At 46.8% G+C, this 17,595-nt stretch overlaps 4 protein-coding genes across 8 annotated transcripts in view; 1 reads left to right on the top strand and 3 right to left on the bottom strand.

Moving 5' to 3' along the window:
* The window catches only part of LOC135399994 (short-chain dehydrogenase/reductase family 9C member 7-like), a 32,106-nt gene extending 28,941 nt beyond the window's left edge, over positions 1-3,165 (bottom strand). Inside the window, exons 1-6 of one of the 2 annotated variants that reach the window (XM_064631738.1) lie at positions 2,989-3,165; positions 2,701-2,923; positions 1,877-2,080; positions 1,245-1,427; positions 1,038-1,170; positions 763-900 (exon numbers count right to left, since the gene is read on the bottom strand). In XM_064631738.1, the coding sequence (XP_064487808.1) occupies positions 763-900; positions 1,038-1,170; positions 1,245-1,427; positions 1,877-2,080; positions 2,701-2,914 (872 nt within the window). In that variant the 5' untranslated portion in view covers positions 2,915-2,923; positions 2,989-3,165. Of the gene's footprint in view, positions 1-417; positions 901-1,037; positions 1,171-1,244; positions 1,428-1,876; positions 2,081-2,700; positions 2,924-2,988 lie in introns of those variants that run through there. The other variant, XM_064631737.1, reaches the window with a different exon arrangement.
* Positions 3,166-4,686: 1,521 nt separating this feature from the next.
* Positions 4,687-7,955, bottom strand: LOC135399992 (17-beta-hydroxysteroid dehydrogenase type 6-like). Its single transcript, XM_064631735.1, has 6 exons — positions 7,458-7,955; positions 6,833-7,036; positions 5,974-6,156; positions 5,785-5,917; positions 4,991-5,173; positions 4,687-4,923 (listed from the first exon to the last, which is right to left on the bottom strand). Exons 1-6 carry the CDS (start codon positions 7,693-7,695, stop codon positions 4,758-4,760), a joined length of 1,107 nt encoding a protein of 368 aa, XP_064487805.1. The 5' UTR covers positions 7,696-7,955; the 3' UTR covers positions 4,687-4,757.
* Positions 7,956-8,679: 724 nt separating this feature from the next.
* Positions 8,680-13,940, bottom strand: LOC135401375 (uncharacterized). Of its 3 annotated transcripts, none has more exons than XM_064633751.1 (7): positions 13,785-13,940; positions 13,259-13,337; positions 13,061-13,167; positions 12,309-12,374; positions 11,875-11,913; positions 10,567-11,225; positions 8,680-9,773 (listed from the first exon to the last, which is right to left on the bottom strand). In XM_064633751.1, the coding sequence occupies exons 2-7, from the start codon at positions 13,320-13,322 to the stop codon at positions 9,188-9,190; spliced, it is 1,521 nt and encodes a 506-aa protein (XP_064489821.1). In that variant the 5' UTR covers positions 13,323-13,337; positions 13,785-13,940; the 3' UTR covers positions 8,680-9,187. The 3 variants fall into 3 exon arrangements, with proteins under 3 accessions (XP_064489821.1, XP_064489823.1, XP_064489822.1); XM_064633753.1 differs by having other exon boundaries at positions 12,342-12,374; positions 13,785-13,939; XM_064633752.1 differs by lacking the exon at positions 13,785-13,940 and adding an exon at positions 13,751-13,757 and having other exon boundaries at positions 13,259-13,338.
* Positions 13,941-16,657: 2,717 nt separating this feature from the next.
* The window catches only part of LOC135401374 (uncharacterized), a 56,419-nt gene continuing 55,481 nt past the window's right edge, over positions 16,658-17,595 (top strand). For both annotated transcript variants that reach the window (XM_064633750.1, XM_064633748.1), the window contains exons 1-2: positions 16,658-16,755; positions 17,422-17,582. In XM_064633750.1, coding sequence (XP_064489820.1) covers positions 17,459-17,582 — 124 coding nt within the window. In that variant the 5' untranslated portion in view covers positions 16,658-16,755; positions 17,422-17,458. The remainder of the gene's footprint in view (positions 16,756-17,421; positions 17,583-17,595) is intronic.

The raw sequence follows: 17,595 nt of genomic DNA, 5'->3' as shown, positions 1-17,595 counted from the left end.
GCGTTGTCGAATTATGCCACTGGCGTCGCTCACGATAGCACTTTCTCTTGACGTGAAACAACGAAGTACCTCTCACAACTTATGCTCTTACGATGAATCGGTTGGTTTCCTTTATTGCACGTAACAATTTCCATACTGTTGGACTTACTTTACGAACTGTAATTCGATATTGAATTGTACGGCGCAAGACAATATTGTCATCATGCGGAACGAAAAAAGACCCTGCATGCAGGTAAAGTGCGAGCTGAGATTCAGCGGAAAGTTAATTATTAACTAATTGTTGGGTACGCATTCGATTTACAAATAATTAATTTTGTTGTTACAATGCAAGATTGCAAGTCACCATTGACTGCAAGCGGGTCAGGAAGCCATCGGACGGGTATCATTGATTATCATCAAGGCGTTAGAGGACGCGTGAAAACTGAAAGGTACTGTTTTTATACATGACAGAGCAATCCAAATTGTCAAAAACTAATATCAGATTGTATTATTAGCCGGCCAGGTTCCAGTGCCTCCAGGACACTGCTCGCCGATTGACCCCCTAGTGTCATGTGCCTTACTCTGATGTTACCCATGACTCTAACCCTTGGTAAGAACTGCCTCACCAGAAAGAAGTCGCACAAGTGCTGTGGCGCAAACTCGAGCATTATCCAGGTCAGAAATTGTCGCATATTGCAGCACCGATACCTGTGGTTTGTCTCCTTGTTCAATAGAGACCTCTCGACGGCAGCAACCACTTCGTTAATGTTTGTGCGTGCATACCGCTTAATCTTCTTTGGGTACAAGAAGCGATAGCTCTCCAAGTAAGCACCCCCGTACTCTTCTTTGACGACGCTGGGCAACCTGTCGATGACTACCGTGAGGGCTGCGCTGATACTGTCGTGGTCCATGGTACGTGTCCTGCCAGGTTAAAATTGGAATTCGTGAGAAAGCGTCGTCCCAAGTGGTCGTGAGGGGAACTTTATGGTTACGTCATTATGATTGTTGCTCTTCAAGGACACGCAACGGAGCGGTCTCATTGGCCACATGATTCCTACCTGTAGAAAGCCGGTTCCACGGTACAAACTTGAACTTGAAATTTCAAGAGCTCCCGTCGTAGTCCGTCCGCAAACTGCGACAACGCAGCCGCTGTAGCTGAAGCCCCGACCATGCCAGGTATAGCCAACCTGCCTGTAATCAAGCGTGGGTTACGCCTGTTGCTCCTTGATGTTTAGTTTACGAGCACGCCTCTGTAGTTTGCCAACCGTGAAGTCCCGTGAGGATAACTATTCTTCCGCGGCTTTTCTTGACCGCAGAAACTCCTTCTTTGACGAAGCTGATGGTGCCGGTAACGTTAACGTCGATGAGCCAGCGCAGTTCCTCGGGTGTCATCCACTCAACCTCGCCGTACGTAGTGACTCCAGCGTTAGCAACGATCGCCCACAGTTCTGTGAAAGAACGGTGACATAAGGAAATGATCAGGGAAGTGGCATTTAGGATTGGTCGAAACACAGACTATCAGAAGCTACCAAGCACAATATTCTCACTGTGTGGTGTGTTGTCACAGCGCAAGTGAATTTATAAGAACGCCCCCAGAGGAACATGACCGGCCCGATCTCGTCGCGTGACGTCGGCAGATCGACCTACGAGCAGCACTCATTGCCCACTTGCACAATACGGTGCAGTGAAAAACAAAACATTACGGAGGGGGATTTCACTACTTCTTTAAAAATGTAACGCCGGTAACAAACAATCAAAAGTTTTCCGAACGCTTCCTCTGACGTTTCTCATCGGCAAATTTAATAATGATAACGCGAAAGCGTCATCCTGGCAGCACTGCATTCGTGCAGCACTGACCCAAACATAAGTAGTACTTGATAGGTTACCACTAGCTTACCTTTCTCACGAAGTCGTCTCTTAACTTGGCTGTAGCTCTTCACTACTGTGTCCAACTCTAGATAATCCACAGGAACAACGTTTACGTTCTTATCTGCCAGCATCCTGGCTCCTTCAGATGTGACGTCGAGACATCCTGCGTATACGTCGAAACCCTTTTCGACCAGCGAGTCAGCGAGGCAGTACCCCAAGCCGGTATCGCACCCTGTCAGACAGAAACGTTTAGTCAGCTAGGGTTTCAAGTCCTGGAATGTGGTACTAAGCGGTGTGCTATGCCGCTGTTGTGGTCTTCTGCGTAGCAGAGTAGTAAGAAATGCTTCTGGACGTCCCCTCTGTGCATTAACAATAACTGTGCGTTCAGCTTTACACCTTAAGAAAGGACGTAACGTGGAGAGCGGTTACGGCTTCAAGTCCCCTAGTCATAAGTCACTCCCCATTCTAGACCGTTGAACCAGAGATTTACTACCCAGCACAGCATTTAGTGCCTAAACTTCGCATCAACTTCTGCGCATTTAGCTCCGAAAGGACCAGTGGTTGTGGCAATGCATCCCCACAATGCACTTCCCAAGCACTAAGGCAATGCACTCCCCAAGGCAATGCATGTACTCCCCAAGAGGACTAAGATTATTCCCTTTTTAGGGTGAGACATGTCGTGAACTGCAGGGCACCACGTTGTGTGTCTACGCGGTGGAGCAAGTCCAATATTATTCGTCGCTATTTGGTTCTTGACTCACTGGTACCCAAAGAATGTCCACACTACGCACTGCAACGTCACGTAGCATACTCGTCGTTGCTAGCACACGATGTACTCGCCCAAACACATACCGGTGATGAAAATTGCTCTTTCATCTACAGGAAGGTTTCCGCTGAGGTAAGCCTTCCCCAGTCGATAGTATACAAGTCCAGCTGCCAGCGACAGGACAATCCTGCCCACCATAGCGTGGGAACCCATCAACGCCGGGCTCAAGGCCGTCGTGATAAACAGGAACACAGCGATGAAGACGAATAAGATCAGGGAGCCTTCGCGTCCACGGCTCATGGCAGTGTCCTAGGAAAACCACACTTCTGCTATTACGTGATTGGGATCTCTTGCTTTACCGTCCCGCAACATACCCATCAGTTGTCTTATAGCAAGGACTGGTGGTGCTGGTTCGCGTAGTCTTTGTTTTCCGTGCAGGTATCATCACTTCGATATACACGTCAATGTGCTTCTTTGGAACCAGTTCGTTCTCTTCTTCCTCCTCACAGATACTGGCTTTGTCGATTGGCCAGGAGGAGAACTGACCTGTTCTTTAATCCAGCTGGCGTGACTGAGTGGTTAGCGTGATGGCCATGTCACCGTGAGGTACACGGGTTCGAATCCCGGGGCCGGCTGTTCTGTTTGGGTTTTTTTCTGAGTTTTCCTCAGACGCTGTTAGACACACATCGGCACATTTCCCTTAGAAGCCGGCCAAGGACGCGCACTCCCCCAGAGCTTTAGTCGTGACGTTGCCCACCTCTGTGAGCCCGGCAACGGCGAACTCTTTCACAGTTCACAACCGGTTCCCATCACAGTACCTTATCCTCTTTGGATTTCTTTGTGTTCAACGTGATACTTAGAAACGCGCACAGTAATGTAGCGCATAACCTTGGATGCCTACACCACAATACAACCAACGAAATAGATACCAAAAGACAAGGCGAGCTATCATACTTCCTTGTACAGCTTGGGACAAAAGTTTACGGAACGCGGTACTGCCGTATTTCTTTATTGGAGCAGCCTCCTGCTAGATATAAGGGAGAGATCGAATAAGAAACAGGTGACTGGCTATTCTGTCCATCTGTCAGTATGTGTGTCCGCTCCTGCTTTCTGGAATGGTGCCGCTCCCATGAAGAAATGTGACACCCCGGTGTTCCGTAGACTTTTGTCCCAAGCCGTATCAAGAGTTATTGGTCTCTGGACCCACAGAAACAATCGTTCACCTTTCTCCTCAGCTTCTCGCACCTTCGCCTGCGTTACTTTCTTTATATGCAATATCCTTAGCTGTCAGACTACAGGTGTTCATAGGTACCATATAAAAATTGATTAAATCACTAGGGTTCAGTGCCAGTATCAGTGAGACTGCGTCACTCGATCCACACTGCAAATTGGAAAGCACTGCAGAAGGAAACTGGAGCCGGAAAAGCCAAAAATGTTCACCGTTACCAAAGTAGAAACGACATAAGAGACATAGAGGCTCTTGCTGTTCATGGGCCCTATAAATGCTGAATAAGCTGAACAAAATGAACTGAGAATTTTGTTCGACACCGCGACACAACTGTGGTTATGAACGGTGTGAGACAGTCAGGTGGAGAGCAAGTATCGTATTAGGACACATGCTTGACCGTAGAACGGGGACCACGATTCGCTACAGAACATTCTTCGTGTAAGAACCACAGTAGACCTCTCCCTGTTTGTAAACAAATGACGTCATAGTGTTCGACAGCGCCACCAATTTGGTAGACTTGAACTACGCTCGAAGCTAGGGGGGCGAACAAGGTCGCGCCCGAAAGCCACGGTCTTGAGGGGATTACGATGGTCCCTCAACAGGACGCGACCTTCGGTCCTACTTTTCTTTCAATAGGAGGCTGCGAACAATTGCCCATTCGTGGAACCCAGCTCTCCCCTTCCGATTTGTTTCGGTTTCGGTCTGTCTACCAACGCCATGATGACGTTTCTCGGGAAGAGGTTTATTGCCATCGTGATCGTTTGTGCTTTTGGCGTAAAAGTATCAGCTGAACGATCTACACGATACATTCCCAGTACATTATCAGTACGCAGTACCAGTTGCACACAGGGTGAAGCAAACTCTCTTCTCCCCGATAATACAGAATATACAGATATAAGAATCTTGATTGCGGAATTATTTATATCTTGTGGTCACCGTCTTCACCCGGCAGCGTGGCTGAAAGATGGTGTTGACAACTGTATCAACCACATCGGGAGGTAGCATTTCCAGGAGCAGAGCCATGAACATGTCCGATCCTCCGCACCGGTAACGAGCTCTTGGTGCCGCGTCGGTCAAGGCACTGCGATAGGCGTATATACACTTTCAACTTTTAATGCGGTCACACAATATCTTCACCGAGCACATACCGGTTGATTGCCCTGGAGACGTCGTTGAGGTTAATGTGCATGTACGTGTAGAGCCGCTTTGGAAGCAAGGACTTATAGGCGTCCATGTACGGCTGTCCGTAATCTTCCATCACGTTGTGTGGAATTCGGTTGATTAACTCTGTGATGCCGATCTTGACGTTTTCTGGCTCCGTAGTTCGAGTTCTGAAGAAAAATTAGTGATGGGCTGAGCGGAATATTCTTCAGCAGTCCAACCGCGGCTGGAGCTACGCGAATAACGACACGAAAATGCTTCTTCGCGTGGTTGGCACCGTGAGAGAGTAAATCTTAAATTTGAACATCATTAGGTCATTAACCGGTGACCGTAAAATTCCACATCAAAGATGACTGAGGAATCAAAACATCCAGTTTGGAGATCTCTCGTCATAGCGAAATTTAGATTCACGACCTCTTGTATCAATGCAATAAAGAGCAGCAGCAGAAAGCGCGAAATCAATTTCTTCGTGTTCTTTACACGATCAATCCATCGATCATTTTACTAGACTTCCGATTTTGGAATCCTGTGTGGTCTGTTTACATCGACGAAATCTCATTCCTTCCATTTAATATTTCAATTTTACTATTTCACGAATGCAGGCAGAAACGTTCGGATTCACGTTTTTGGCACGAGGTTCGCAGTGATTTTCTCCAGGCAACACTTGTGCATAATTAGACGTTCCTGATTTAGCTTCTCATAGCTCTGCAGGAGGCTTGTGCTACAAAACGTGAAATATATATAGCGAAAACAGTCGAGGTCTCGTCGTAGTCTGACGCACCTGTACAGCATAGGTTCGATAGTGCTGACCCCAATGTTCCATTTCCTGAGCTCCCTGCGCAGGCCGTCTGCTGCTGAACATAAGGCTGCGCCGGAAGCACTTGCTGCAACGATTCCTGGTACGGCATGGCGACCTATGTCAACAGGCACAAGAATTACACTGGAACCCAGGTGCACGGGTCTACATTACCGTTGACGCCAGACATAATAACGAGACGGCCCCTGCTTCTTCTCAGGAGGGGTATGCCTTCTTTGACGAATCTTAGTGTGCCAGTTAAGTTCACGTTGACTACCCATCTGATTTCATCGTAAGACATCCACTCCACCTCGCCATAGTTCACAACACCAGCGTTAGCGACGATCCCCCAGAGATCTGAAAGCAAGGTAACGTAAACTGAAGGAATATACCTCTACCCGAGAAACGTCATTATGAGGTTGGTAGATAGACTGAAACCGAAACAAATCGGGAGGGGAGGGCTGAGTCTCACGAATGGGCACTTGTTCGCTGCCTCCTATAATGAAAGAAAAGTAGGGCCGAAGGTCGCGTCCCTTTCAGGGACCATCGTAATCCCTTCAAGACCGTGGCTTTCGGGCGCGACCTCGTTCGCCCCCTAGCTTCGAGCGTAGTTCAAATCTACCAAATTGGTGGCGCTGTCGAACATTATGGCGTCTTTTGTTTAGAAACAGGGAGAGGTCTATTCCGCAGGATTTCCTAACGTCGTTTCTTTCAGGCGGTGCCTCACTTCTCCAACTGCGAAGAAGTTCAACAGTCGTGTTCAACCTATAAGGGTGGCAACGTAAGCCACGCCCTACTGTTGTTCCTATTGGCTGCAATAGCTAGCTGCATCACTCTACGTTGTGACAAGTATAGTGCGCCGACAACGAACTATGGGAACGCTATAGGCAGCACCTGGTGGCACTGCAGTCCAATTTCCCATTTCTTCAGCGGAGGAGTAACTCTGTCAAGGTCGCGAACTACATTTCGTGCAGTTCTTAATGAAACACGGCATTGGCAACGTAAAACGTAACATGCCGAACATAGCGCATACCTCTGTCGCCAAGCTGGGTGGTCACAGCCTTATAAGCATGAATGATGCTGTCTTCTTCTAGGTAATCGATGGGCACAATAGTTACGTGGAGTTCTTTCAAGATGACAGCTCCATCGGAATTTGGATCTAGACAGCCGGCGAAGACGTCGAAACCGTGCTCATGCAGACGCCTTGCAGCATGCAGACCTATGCCACTGTCGCATCCTATAGGGGGCAATACGGAGAAACGTTACTCAGAAGTACTCAGTACTCGGACTGCCTATTCCCTGCCTACTCCTACCAACCTTCCCGAACCGTACTCTACGGACCCCTTAACGAGCTAGACTCTCGCCCCTTCTCTCTCACACAATTGCTTGGTCCCTGGCCACATCCAGCCCACCAACGCTCTGCCCTCAAAGCCCTTCCTGGATACAATAGGACTTCGATCCTTATTGTGAAGGGGCTCATTATTTCATTCCCCGCATCACCACCAGCAATGGGGTAGAGCATCGCCCCTGGCGATGAAACTCCCCATTCATCATCTGTTGTTTGACTGCCTATTTTTCTGACCACAAAGATAAAAACAAAGACAAAGAACGTAGCTCACATACCCAAGTACCGCTATTTCGCTTCGCTATGACGTCACCTGTGATGAAGACTGTGGAGTCCTTGACTTGAGCTTCTTTCCTGTAGCATCGGTCGATGCAATCAGCCAGGTTGTACCCGACGATAAGTGAAATGGCCACGTTCGACACCATGCTGAGTGTGTAACTCAGAAACGGAGTGACGTTTATGACAATGAATGCAAGGCACATGAACAAGATCCTGCCCATGATGCGCTCTCGAGCACCGACATCCTCTGTGCTTCGATTTGGAATCGCCATGCCTGGAGCTCAGTGCGACGGACGGAGTTCCCGCCGACGATCTCACAGAGGGCGAGTCAGCAGAGCCTGCGTTCGATCGCACTGCACTTCTTCAACTTCGTCGCAGCGATTGCCTCTCGTTTACACGGTGAGCGCCAACAATATTTTATGCTGACAAGAGCCTACTTCGTCAAGGCTTTAGATCTAATGCCAATTTCAGGCGTTATAGTTATATACGAGTCTCTATAAAGGGAGCAGTAGATAGTGGCAAGGAGCCTTTGTTGGTTAGGGGGGGGGGGAGGAAAATCTTCCTCTTCTTCTGGTTGTGTTGTGGCAGGAAAAGCGACACAGGCTCCGCGGTGCAACAAAGTATCTTGCAGTAATCCTAGCTGTAGTTTTCCCTTCATTGGTTAAGCTGTAAATGTTTCGGTGTTCCTCATTTTTTGTACATATAGGTGTCTCGTTTCTGCCGTACATGTGTCGCTAAAGTCATCATAACCTACCTGTGTCCGTCGTGGTTCTTGAAACCCGGCTTAGATTCATACGCCGTCAGTGAGGTTACGCCACCGTTCGGTGTTTAAGAGTTGTCAGTTTTGTTTTACGAATCTTAAGATGGACTACGACCAACAAGCCCACATTCCGCCTGGCCGTAGAACTCAACTGCAAAAACAACATCTATGCTGCTCTCATAGCTTTTTATAAGAATTCTGGAAGGCTAATAAAAACACCCTGTATGTATAGGACGTTAATGCTCAACAGGGGCGTACGTGAAAACTTGCATCTCTTAGGAAATTAAGGCAGTTCACGCCAGCTCACGGGCAAGGGTGTCACGGCATCGTCAGGCACCCTGTGCCTTCAGCAGTGCCTCCCAAGACAATCCGTCTTGAATAAGTAAAATAAAAATAAAATAGAAAAACACGCTATTACCACCGCTATCAGTCATAATATGACAACCACCTTACACTAAGTCTAACGCGATAGTCAATGAATTGAAAGCCACAAGCATTTTCAATTGCACACCGACCCCTTTATTGCACTTATTTCTCCGTCGTACATTTTACTTGAGCACGTATAATGTCACCCATTTCCTCTCGTTGTTTAGCTAGAAAGTTATTTTTTACACACACGCGCGACGTACACAGCAAGCAGCTCTCTATCGTGGATATTTCCACACCTTGCTCGATCATCTTGCAACTTTGCATTTCTTTCATTTTCGCACGGTGTTTACCCGCAACAACCGCCACTGTTTCCTTGTTGTTTTTCCTCCGCATTTTGTGGCGACAAGCCAAATAGGCGATAGGCCAGGGTTTAATTTAGTTTGGCAGCAATTTTTCCTCTTTCCACGTACATTTCCTCTTCTTTTGTCCTTTTTTTTTAACGTCTTGACTTGCTTATGAAGCGTAAATGGCATGCGACACCAAGTCGTTCGTTCTCGACGTTTCCCAGATACCACTCGTCCACCTGAGCTGCGAGCACTCGTGCACATGTTCGACAGTAAACAATAAACGTTACATCACTCGTGCTTCTGTCGTTCTTGCTCTTTCAAAGCAGCTTTGGCATCTCTTGTCAAAATGTCGTACAACGTCTTGGACACTGTGTCAAAGGCAGCAAGGCTCGCTGTGGCCACGTCCTTGTAAAATGCAGGAGGGTCATTCGCAGATTTCGCTTCGACCTGTTCGGTGTGGTGAGCCGCGACCTCGTCGTGTGGCGACACTGGCTTGTCTTCGGATGGAACTTCTGATGGTTCAACTGGTGGTCGGACAGGCCTGCGTACTGGGCGGTGTCCTCTACCAAGCCCAAACGAGCGTCCACCATTGAGGAAGGACCCGAATGTTGCCGGTATATGCTGGAAGACTGATGTGATCTCGTTGAGCAACGCGGCTTGCGGAGATGGAGGTGGAGTAGGTAGCAAGCCCGCGCCGAAGCCACCGAAACCACGTGGGGCGACCAGGCCGCTTAATTGTGTGGCGATGTTTCGAAGTGCGTCCACAGTGCTGACTAGCGACAGCATGTTGGGAAGTTGTTGACTGGTTTGAGCCGCTGAGTTCATGTAGGCTTGCAGGTTGCCGAAGACGTCGGAGTACGGTCCGTCAGCGGGGCTGTTTTAAAGAAAGCAGAGACAATGTTTTTTCCCCTATGTCAGTTGGAAGCCAATGTCACTTTGGAAATTTCCATTGTCAACTCTCAGCCCTGATCCAATAACACTAACGCCGTCACAGGGGCACGTTGTTTTACTTCCGGAGAAGGTCGCCGCTGCTAATAGGTTCTCTTTTCTCCTATGCGTTTCTCCAAGACGTTTACGTTTAGAGTAGAGTCGGTAGAGCCTACATAGCCTAGCTATAGCTAAGGCCTACAAATTGTTATTGTGAACATATAGATGGTCCATGAAATATCGTTTTAGTTCGCGTTACAAGGGACATCTTATATCAGGGTCGGCGAGAAAATTACGGATCTTGGGGATGAGCCTAGAGTAGCTTGATGGGCTTGTTGGTACATGACTCAGAGAACAAGGAGCAGTCAAAAACAGGGACAAAGCCTCTGGAGCCTCTGTTTGTGTGTCTTCTTGTGTCGTTGTCCCTGTTTTTGACTGCTCCTTGTTCTCTGAGTTGGGGATGAGTCCTGCATGCCCCCCCCCCTCCCTTGTCCTCACGTCTTCTGGTGCAGCCATCGTCGGGCCTTGGGTAGGGATGGCCCCAGAAAAGCCTCAGGGCTCCATTCCTGCCCCCACCTCTCACCGGCCCTGCTTATAACGGTATATACCACTAACTATAGAAACTAGCAGTAGGCGACGTACGCTAGTAACGCTATATCCACTGTTTCGATGTGACTATTCATGGCTGTATTCATCAGCAATTCACTCAAGAAAAAAAAAAAAACTCCAGTTTGGCTCACCTTTCCTTCTTGACTTCCTGCACGTCATTTGCAGCTCCCTTGAACCTTTCAGGCAGGCTAACGATGAGCTGGAAGAAACCTTTTGCTCTGTCGGGATACTCCTGGAGCACCTTGTGGATATCACCGTTCAAGATCCTCTGCAGGTCACTCTGGACACGTTTGTAATCGAATATGACTTGCAGAACCCTAACGACCTCCCCGAGGACGCCGGGATGCTCGGATATGGGCTTCACCGAATCGAAAGCGTTGGTGATAGTCGTCAAGTCCGGGATCTTTGGCGCTTCATGAGGTATTTTGGCGGGTTCTTCTACAGCCTTCTTGGGAGTGATCGGTGTTGGTTCTTCCGCTTTCGGTTCTTCTACTTTCCGTTCTTCTACTTTTGGTTCTTCCGCTTTCGGTTCTTCCACTTTCGGTTCTTCCACTTTCGGTTTTTCCACTTTCGGTTCTTCCTCTAAGGCTCCTTTGGAGGGCTTTTCGTCGTAATCTTCGGGTGATTCTTCTTCCTCATTTTCGTCGTATGGGAGTACGTCTTGCACTTGCGGAGAGTCCAGTTTCACCTCCCCGGGGACTGTCGCACTGTCACTTGCGGCGCCACCTGTCGGGCGCCCCGTTTCATACTTGATGTCGTTTTGAAGCCTCCTAAGTTCCTTCTTGGCACACTGTGGATTTCAAAGTGTAATGTGTATTAGTGGAATGGAAAGCGCGTGCATCTCTTCGTACTTCGGCTCACACACGAACGACTCGTGAGGAAGACTCTCGGTTGTTGTACACACTAACAAAAAAAAGGAGTAGAATGGGGAGTAATTACAGCTTCTACTTCCCTAGATTGCAATCACTCCCCATTTTAGTCCCCCGAACCTGGAATTTACTCCCCGTGACTGCAAATAGTCACTGAATGCAACAGTCTGCGTAAATATGTGTTCTTCGTGAATTTGATGGAATAAGGCCATATAACTTAGCTAACTTAGCAGTTTTCCACCCACACAGAGTGATGAATAGTTAGCGGTTATTTCTTGGCAAGTTGTGCCCTATGCGTGTCGCAAGATCACTCGACATATCACGGTTGACGGTCTCATTCAAAGTATTTTCATTCATTCACATGAATTATGTATCTCTAGGACTGTTAGAACACAGCGTGAACTGCAGTCCCCACTCATGTGACATTCATTTAGTCCTATTTAGACCCATTCGTGGAACTTAATGGGTTTAGTCCCCAAAGCACTAAAGTTATTCTCTGTTTCGTTCTTTTTGTTTTTTCCTTAGATTGTAGTTACGCCCTTTGAATCAATATACAGCTTCATTGCTTACCTCAGTAAATATTTGTGCTGGGACATGCAATCCTTCATCCTGCACGAAGGGAAAAAAGAAAATGCATTAGGGTCCACTTTACCCATAACCATGTAGAACAGGAACGCTTCCCTAAAATTCGAAAATTTTGTTCCTATAATGCCGCGACATGAACTGTGATACTTCACTAGCTCAAATTTCTTCTTCTTCTTCTTTTTTTTTTTTTACAGGGTTACTGTTAACTCATCTAGGCAGAAATGCACGAGTAGAAGTATTTTTGTCTATGTCATCATTGTGGTTGTTTTAAATACCGCGCATGTGTCACTGTTTGAGTTGCGCAGGCCTAGTTCAAGTCTGAAGCAACCATTCACGTTTTTTTTACAAAGAAAATTCCTATTTCAGCAGAATTAACCCTTCCAGAATGTTGATTCTTGGGAAGCACTCGAAGTACATACGAAGGTCCTTTTGAGTATTCCCAGCAGACTTACGTCTTCCGTGACGTTAGAGCTCTCACGGAGGCACTAGAAAAGAAAGAAAAAACACAAAATGTCAGTAAGAGATTGAACAGATTTTATATAACGTGCCGTGCAAGATCTTATCCCGTTTCAGGAAGTTGTTTCATTCGCCTTGTGAAACAGGAGCAATTATCAAACTAACTAAGACTAAATATTCCCCATGGAAAACCGTGGCGACCCAGCACAATAGCGGGGCCTCTATCGCAGACGACGCGAGGGATGAGCTGCGCGCAGATGTGTGAGCCCGTAGGCAACCATGATCAGGCAAAGCCTTCTCAATAAAAGAAGGCGTGTTCGATGCCTCCTCTCCTTCCTTCCTCACCTAGGTATATGGTAAAATCGCGGTGTCGTCTGTTTCAACCAATCACAGCAGACGATTTGCAATACAGAAAGCCTCTGGCTACAAGTGGCCGCGCATGCGGCTGATGCTGGCTCGTCGCCATGGCTGCTGAAAGTATGGCTGTAATTGGCGGATCTCCTAGTGACTACGTCACGTCTATTAGCGGTGCGGTGGTGGTGGTGATGGCGAGCACTTTCACCATCACCACCACCACCACCTATCAGCGGTCAGGCCTTGTTTAGTTCAGAACTTGTTCTGGAGTACCTTCATCGATAAATCTCGCATGTGCGGAGTGCAATGTAGTATCATCGAAGTATCATGTACTTTCACACAGCAAAAGCACGTTCCTTACCTGTGGAATGGCTGAATGACTGGGGATATCACTAGTGACTACTTCATTAGTGTCTGGTATGGCTATCTTCACTGGGATTGTCGTTCCCGTCGTCTCAACAGGAGCTCCTACGAGTGAAAGCACGTAAGTCTGAATACACATGCGCCCAACACATTTATTGTCGGATTCGCACCGCTAACATTCTAACTGAGAACTCACCTACAGACGATATGATCAATGGCGCTATGAATAAAATTGCTGCTGCCGTTCGAAGGAGACACATTTTAACGAAGCACCGCTGTGGAATGAAAGAGGAAACGATTAGCATAATATGCTGCGTAGTCCACACGGAAATGCTAATTTACGTCGTCCTGTACTCCATACTGGCGCTATGCAATTTTCACACCTCAAAATGTGCGAAAGCTATTATGTCATGGTAATTGGGAATTCATTATGGGTGTCGGACAAAAGACGCATATTCAGAAGTTAAATTAATGATTTAGTAATATTATTACTCTGCAAAGGGTCGCGACGACATTGCATGACGACATTGTTTGACAACACTGCGAACTCAACAACAATACATTAGCACTGTAATAACGAACAAGGAGGGGTCGGTGTGGTAACCCCCTGACAACCGCATCTAAACTTCTGCAAAGCAAATTTCTTTACGGCCCAGCCGACGCAGAAACCACCGAGTATTCTTCGCACGTTTGCAGACGACAAAATTGGGAAGTCTTCTTACCGTTTGCAGACGACAGTGAAGTGCTTCCAGACAGCGAAGTGCTTCGTAGTATACCCGAACACTTTTTATGTACCAGGTGAGTCAGACTTTTACAGAACTATATCAACAGGTTCCCAAGTGACGCCGACTTTCGTCACAGCTCTCAAGGCTAAGGAAAGCGCGTCTTTGGGGAGAGGGAGAAAACCCAAACTTCATGTAATCGTGTAGCGTCGGTCGCCTCGGGTAATGCTGGTTTCGATTCAAGGCCCCTCGGTAGAGGCACGTTGGAGGGAAAGAACCCGGCCGTCTAAACGACGGGGCTTATGGAAAGATGACTACCTGTGAAACTACCTCTGACGTCAAAGCCAACTATGTCGTCACAAGACTTATTAGTATTCGATGCAAAACGGGTGAGTCAGACACATGTTAAAAGGAAAATTCGTTTTCGGCACGATGACCCAAGGTATAGTGTAACAAGACGCTAATGCTGAAATAATCTCCTCGATTTTTATTAATTTAATAGTACGGGGATGGTTTCGAAGATGGAGGGGTGATGAGTCACAACCGGGAAGGTGACAGACCAGAACGATTCTTGGAAGATCAGCTTATTTTCTCGTGTATTTATATATTTATTGTTTGGACTCCTCCTCCATCGCTTATCTTTTTATATCTGAAATTTCCTATGGAAAATTTGTTGGCGTGTGCTTAGTACCTACAAACAGGAACCTTCTTAGAGATGCATGGAGGGTTGCATGTCCAGAAGAAACAAGCACAGCGTTTTCTACGAACTTGCATGTAGATATTTAGCGCCAAAAGTGTCAAGAAAGTGCAACAAATACTACATTGGACGTTGGATGTTCAGAGAATAACGGATTGCCATCAAACTCCAATTACACGGAAGGCAACAGTTCAAAATGCTTCATCGATGAAGCGTGAACATCCTATCCCGTCTCCTACAGTCCTTAACCGCTCCTTGCAGTTTAGCCACAGCACTGAAACGTGTGTGTGAAGACTTTTTTTTTCATCTTATTTCTATAGCGTTAGGTTAGGTTGTCAACGCCTTCCTGTACGCAGCACATGCATGAAACAGTACGTCTGGCACACAATATCACCTCCTCACACGAGACCACAGAGCCACCTATTTTTGACTACACTCTAAAAAAGGACTCTCTAACAAAGACACCAACAAAGGAGTCTAAAGGAGTCTAAGGACTGTAACAAAGGAGTCTAAAGGAATCTAAGGACTCTAGCAGAGGAGTCAAAACAAAGGAGTCTAAAGGAGTCTAACAAAGGAGTAAACTGGGAAGCAATTACAGCTCCCATCCCCTAGATTGCAATTATTTCCCATTTTAGTTCCCTGCGTGACCCTGAAATTTACTCCACCGCACTGCGAATAGTCCCTTTATCATATTGTATAAACTTCCGCACATTTTGGCTGAGGTAATGCATCCTAAAAAATGACCAAGGTTACTTGTTTTTTATATTTTGAGAGTGCAGTTTCAAGCCACAAAGCTTACAAGACGCACAACGAGATAGAAACCCATAACAAAATCACGTGCTCGCCCGAACCGATAAACATAAGGAGCCTGTGGCCTTCTTATTGTAAAAGTGGCCACTCCTTTGGGTTGCGTCACTTTCAGGCTCAGTCGGTGCATTGTTTTTCCTTCGGACCGACCGACCGCAGCATGACAGAGCAAGTTCCGTCTCTCGCGATCAGTACGCGACATGTGTGTCGATTGTGTGCCACCGTGCTTAGTAACATCGCACCGCTGCGTACACGGGTAAGTTTCCATTCTCGATATCACGCACTGCAGGCGCGTTACAAATTGTGGCTTCTAAACGTAGCTGCATCGCTTTATAATATAACCCCATGATTACTCTGAAAAGGTGAAGTGTAGGTGTGACCCTTCCTCGGAAGGTAAGCTTGTTGAAACATTGACTTCTGAAATGTATTAAATTCCCCTTGCATATGCGTTTCAGCGCTTCTACTTTGAATGCTATACTCCAGTATGTACAAAAACGACTATTAAGTCGAAGAATAGAGCGGCAGAGTAAGATGAAGTGAAATGGTATTTCCCTTTTCAGTATTTGCCGCTCTAACAACATGACTCAGTTGCAAATACAGGGAAAGATCGTTATAACGAATTCGACGGAGCCTGGAAAAAAATTCGACATAAGCGGTAGTTCGATAAAAGCGAAAGTGCAACCAAAACTGTGACAGCAGCTTCGGAAGCGTGCAAAAACACCACGAGAGCTTTATAACAAGCAGCCAAGCAAGCAAACAAGCCCTGCTGACGAGCACCTGTGCAGTCTTTCAATTGAAATGTTAAAAAAGGAAGAAGAAAAAATAGAAAAAGTTATCGGGGGGGCTGTACCTGCGCATGGGCCTCAACCGGCTGGCAGGCTCCGCACTAAACGAAGTCGAAGCCACTGTACTTGGAATATCCGATTTGAAATGCATATGTTTCGGTCGAGACTGCGTGCAACTTCGTGTAAAGCGATAAATCTAAAAGAACGATTTCAAATATTTTCGTCTGCTTACAAGCACATTGGATATACTTTTACTCGATTACCTAGCAACATTGATGGAATGTAGATTGCACTTCATTCATGGGCCTTGACGAACTGGGTCAATTTTTATCGTGGGTGCATATATGCTAGCCCCCTCGGAGTCCACAGGTGGTAATTGCAGTCTCCTTATAAGTATCTTCAATTATCGTATTTTGAAGGAGGTTCGGCGCGTAATATGGAAGTAGTGTCCCCTTAATATCGGGACAACAATTTCGAAGAAATTTTAGTGAATTACAGTGTGCGCGATAAAAATAACCATGCGGCTAATATGAGGAACCAATCCACGCGTTGCGCGGCAACGTTCGAGGTTGACGGACGGAGAGCAGCTTTCTTCCGCCCATGCGACCGCCTAAGATGGAGGACAGGTGTGAACGGACTCCTATGAGTAGGGGGCAAAGAAGTTACGTGGATGGCTGCAACGGTAAGAAGGTGGAATTCCGATTTGTGCTGGGGCAATAGTTTAGGTCGCGGTTTTGCACGTGAACTTGCAAATAGGGAACTATAAGAACGTAGTAAGGGGCAGGGGAGCTGTGTGAAAGTCTCGAGCGTCTCAAGGATGGAGCTCACCTTGATTCCGTTTTATTGATAAAATTCCGCACCTTGCTTGCATATGAAGTCTACTGCGCGCCCGTAATTATTCCATATTGTTGTACATTAGGTCGATATTTCTTTGTCGTTATGCAAAAAGCAGTTGTGATGATGGTACGCGCAATGTTGGCGCGTTGTCGGATGAGACCCCGTTATTTTGATATCTAACGTTCAAGCCGTTTTGAGCGCAGTTGTAGCTGATTGTAGTGCGCAGGGATGTATTATTACGCGATTGCTTTGTTGTTGCATCTCGTTTTCGTCCTTTTTTGTTTTTTGTGTTTGCGTAATCAACGGAGTAAACAATGAGTTGTTTGAGCTGCTTGTCGCTGGAATATTCTGGAAACCTACGAGCGATCTGCCCGCTTGCATGGAACATTGCAATATTGCGCTACACTCACTTCCATACAGTACCTGTTACACGTTGCGACAGTCACCCATGCGATGTCTATTCACATTTACATATGTATTTATGTAACCGAAAACATGCGATTTCGTGCAGTATCATATGACATGTGGAGTGCATCGTGACAGCCACAATGAGTGCTTCAGTGGCTATCCTTCCGGGATGTCAGGCACTGCTTTGTTTCCTGGCCATCATACTCCAACTAGTTTCACTGCCTGCATCATACTGGGGGACGTTTGCTGCGAAATATGACTACGGTAAGGAATATGA

Source organism: Ornithodoros turicata, chromosome 7 (genome assembly GCF_037126465.1).
Source record: "Ornithodoros turicata isolate Travis chromosome 7, ASM3712646v1, whole genome shotgun sequence".
In the NCBI taxonomy this organism is placed as follows: domain Eukaryota; kingdom Metazoa; phylum Arthropoda; class Arachnida; order Ixodida; family Argasidae; genus Ornithodoros; species Ornithodoros turicata.
Note: the sequence above shows the minus strand (reverse complement) of the source record. Positions and strands in the feature narration are given on the sequence as shown.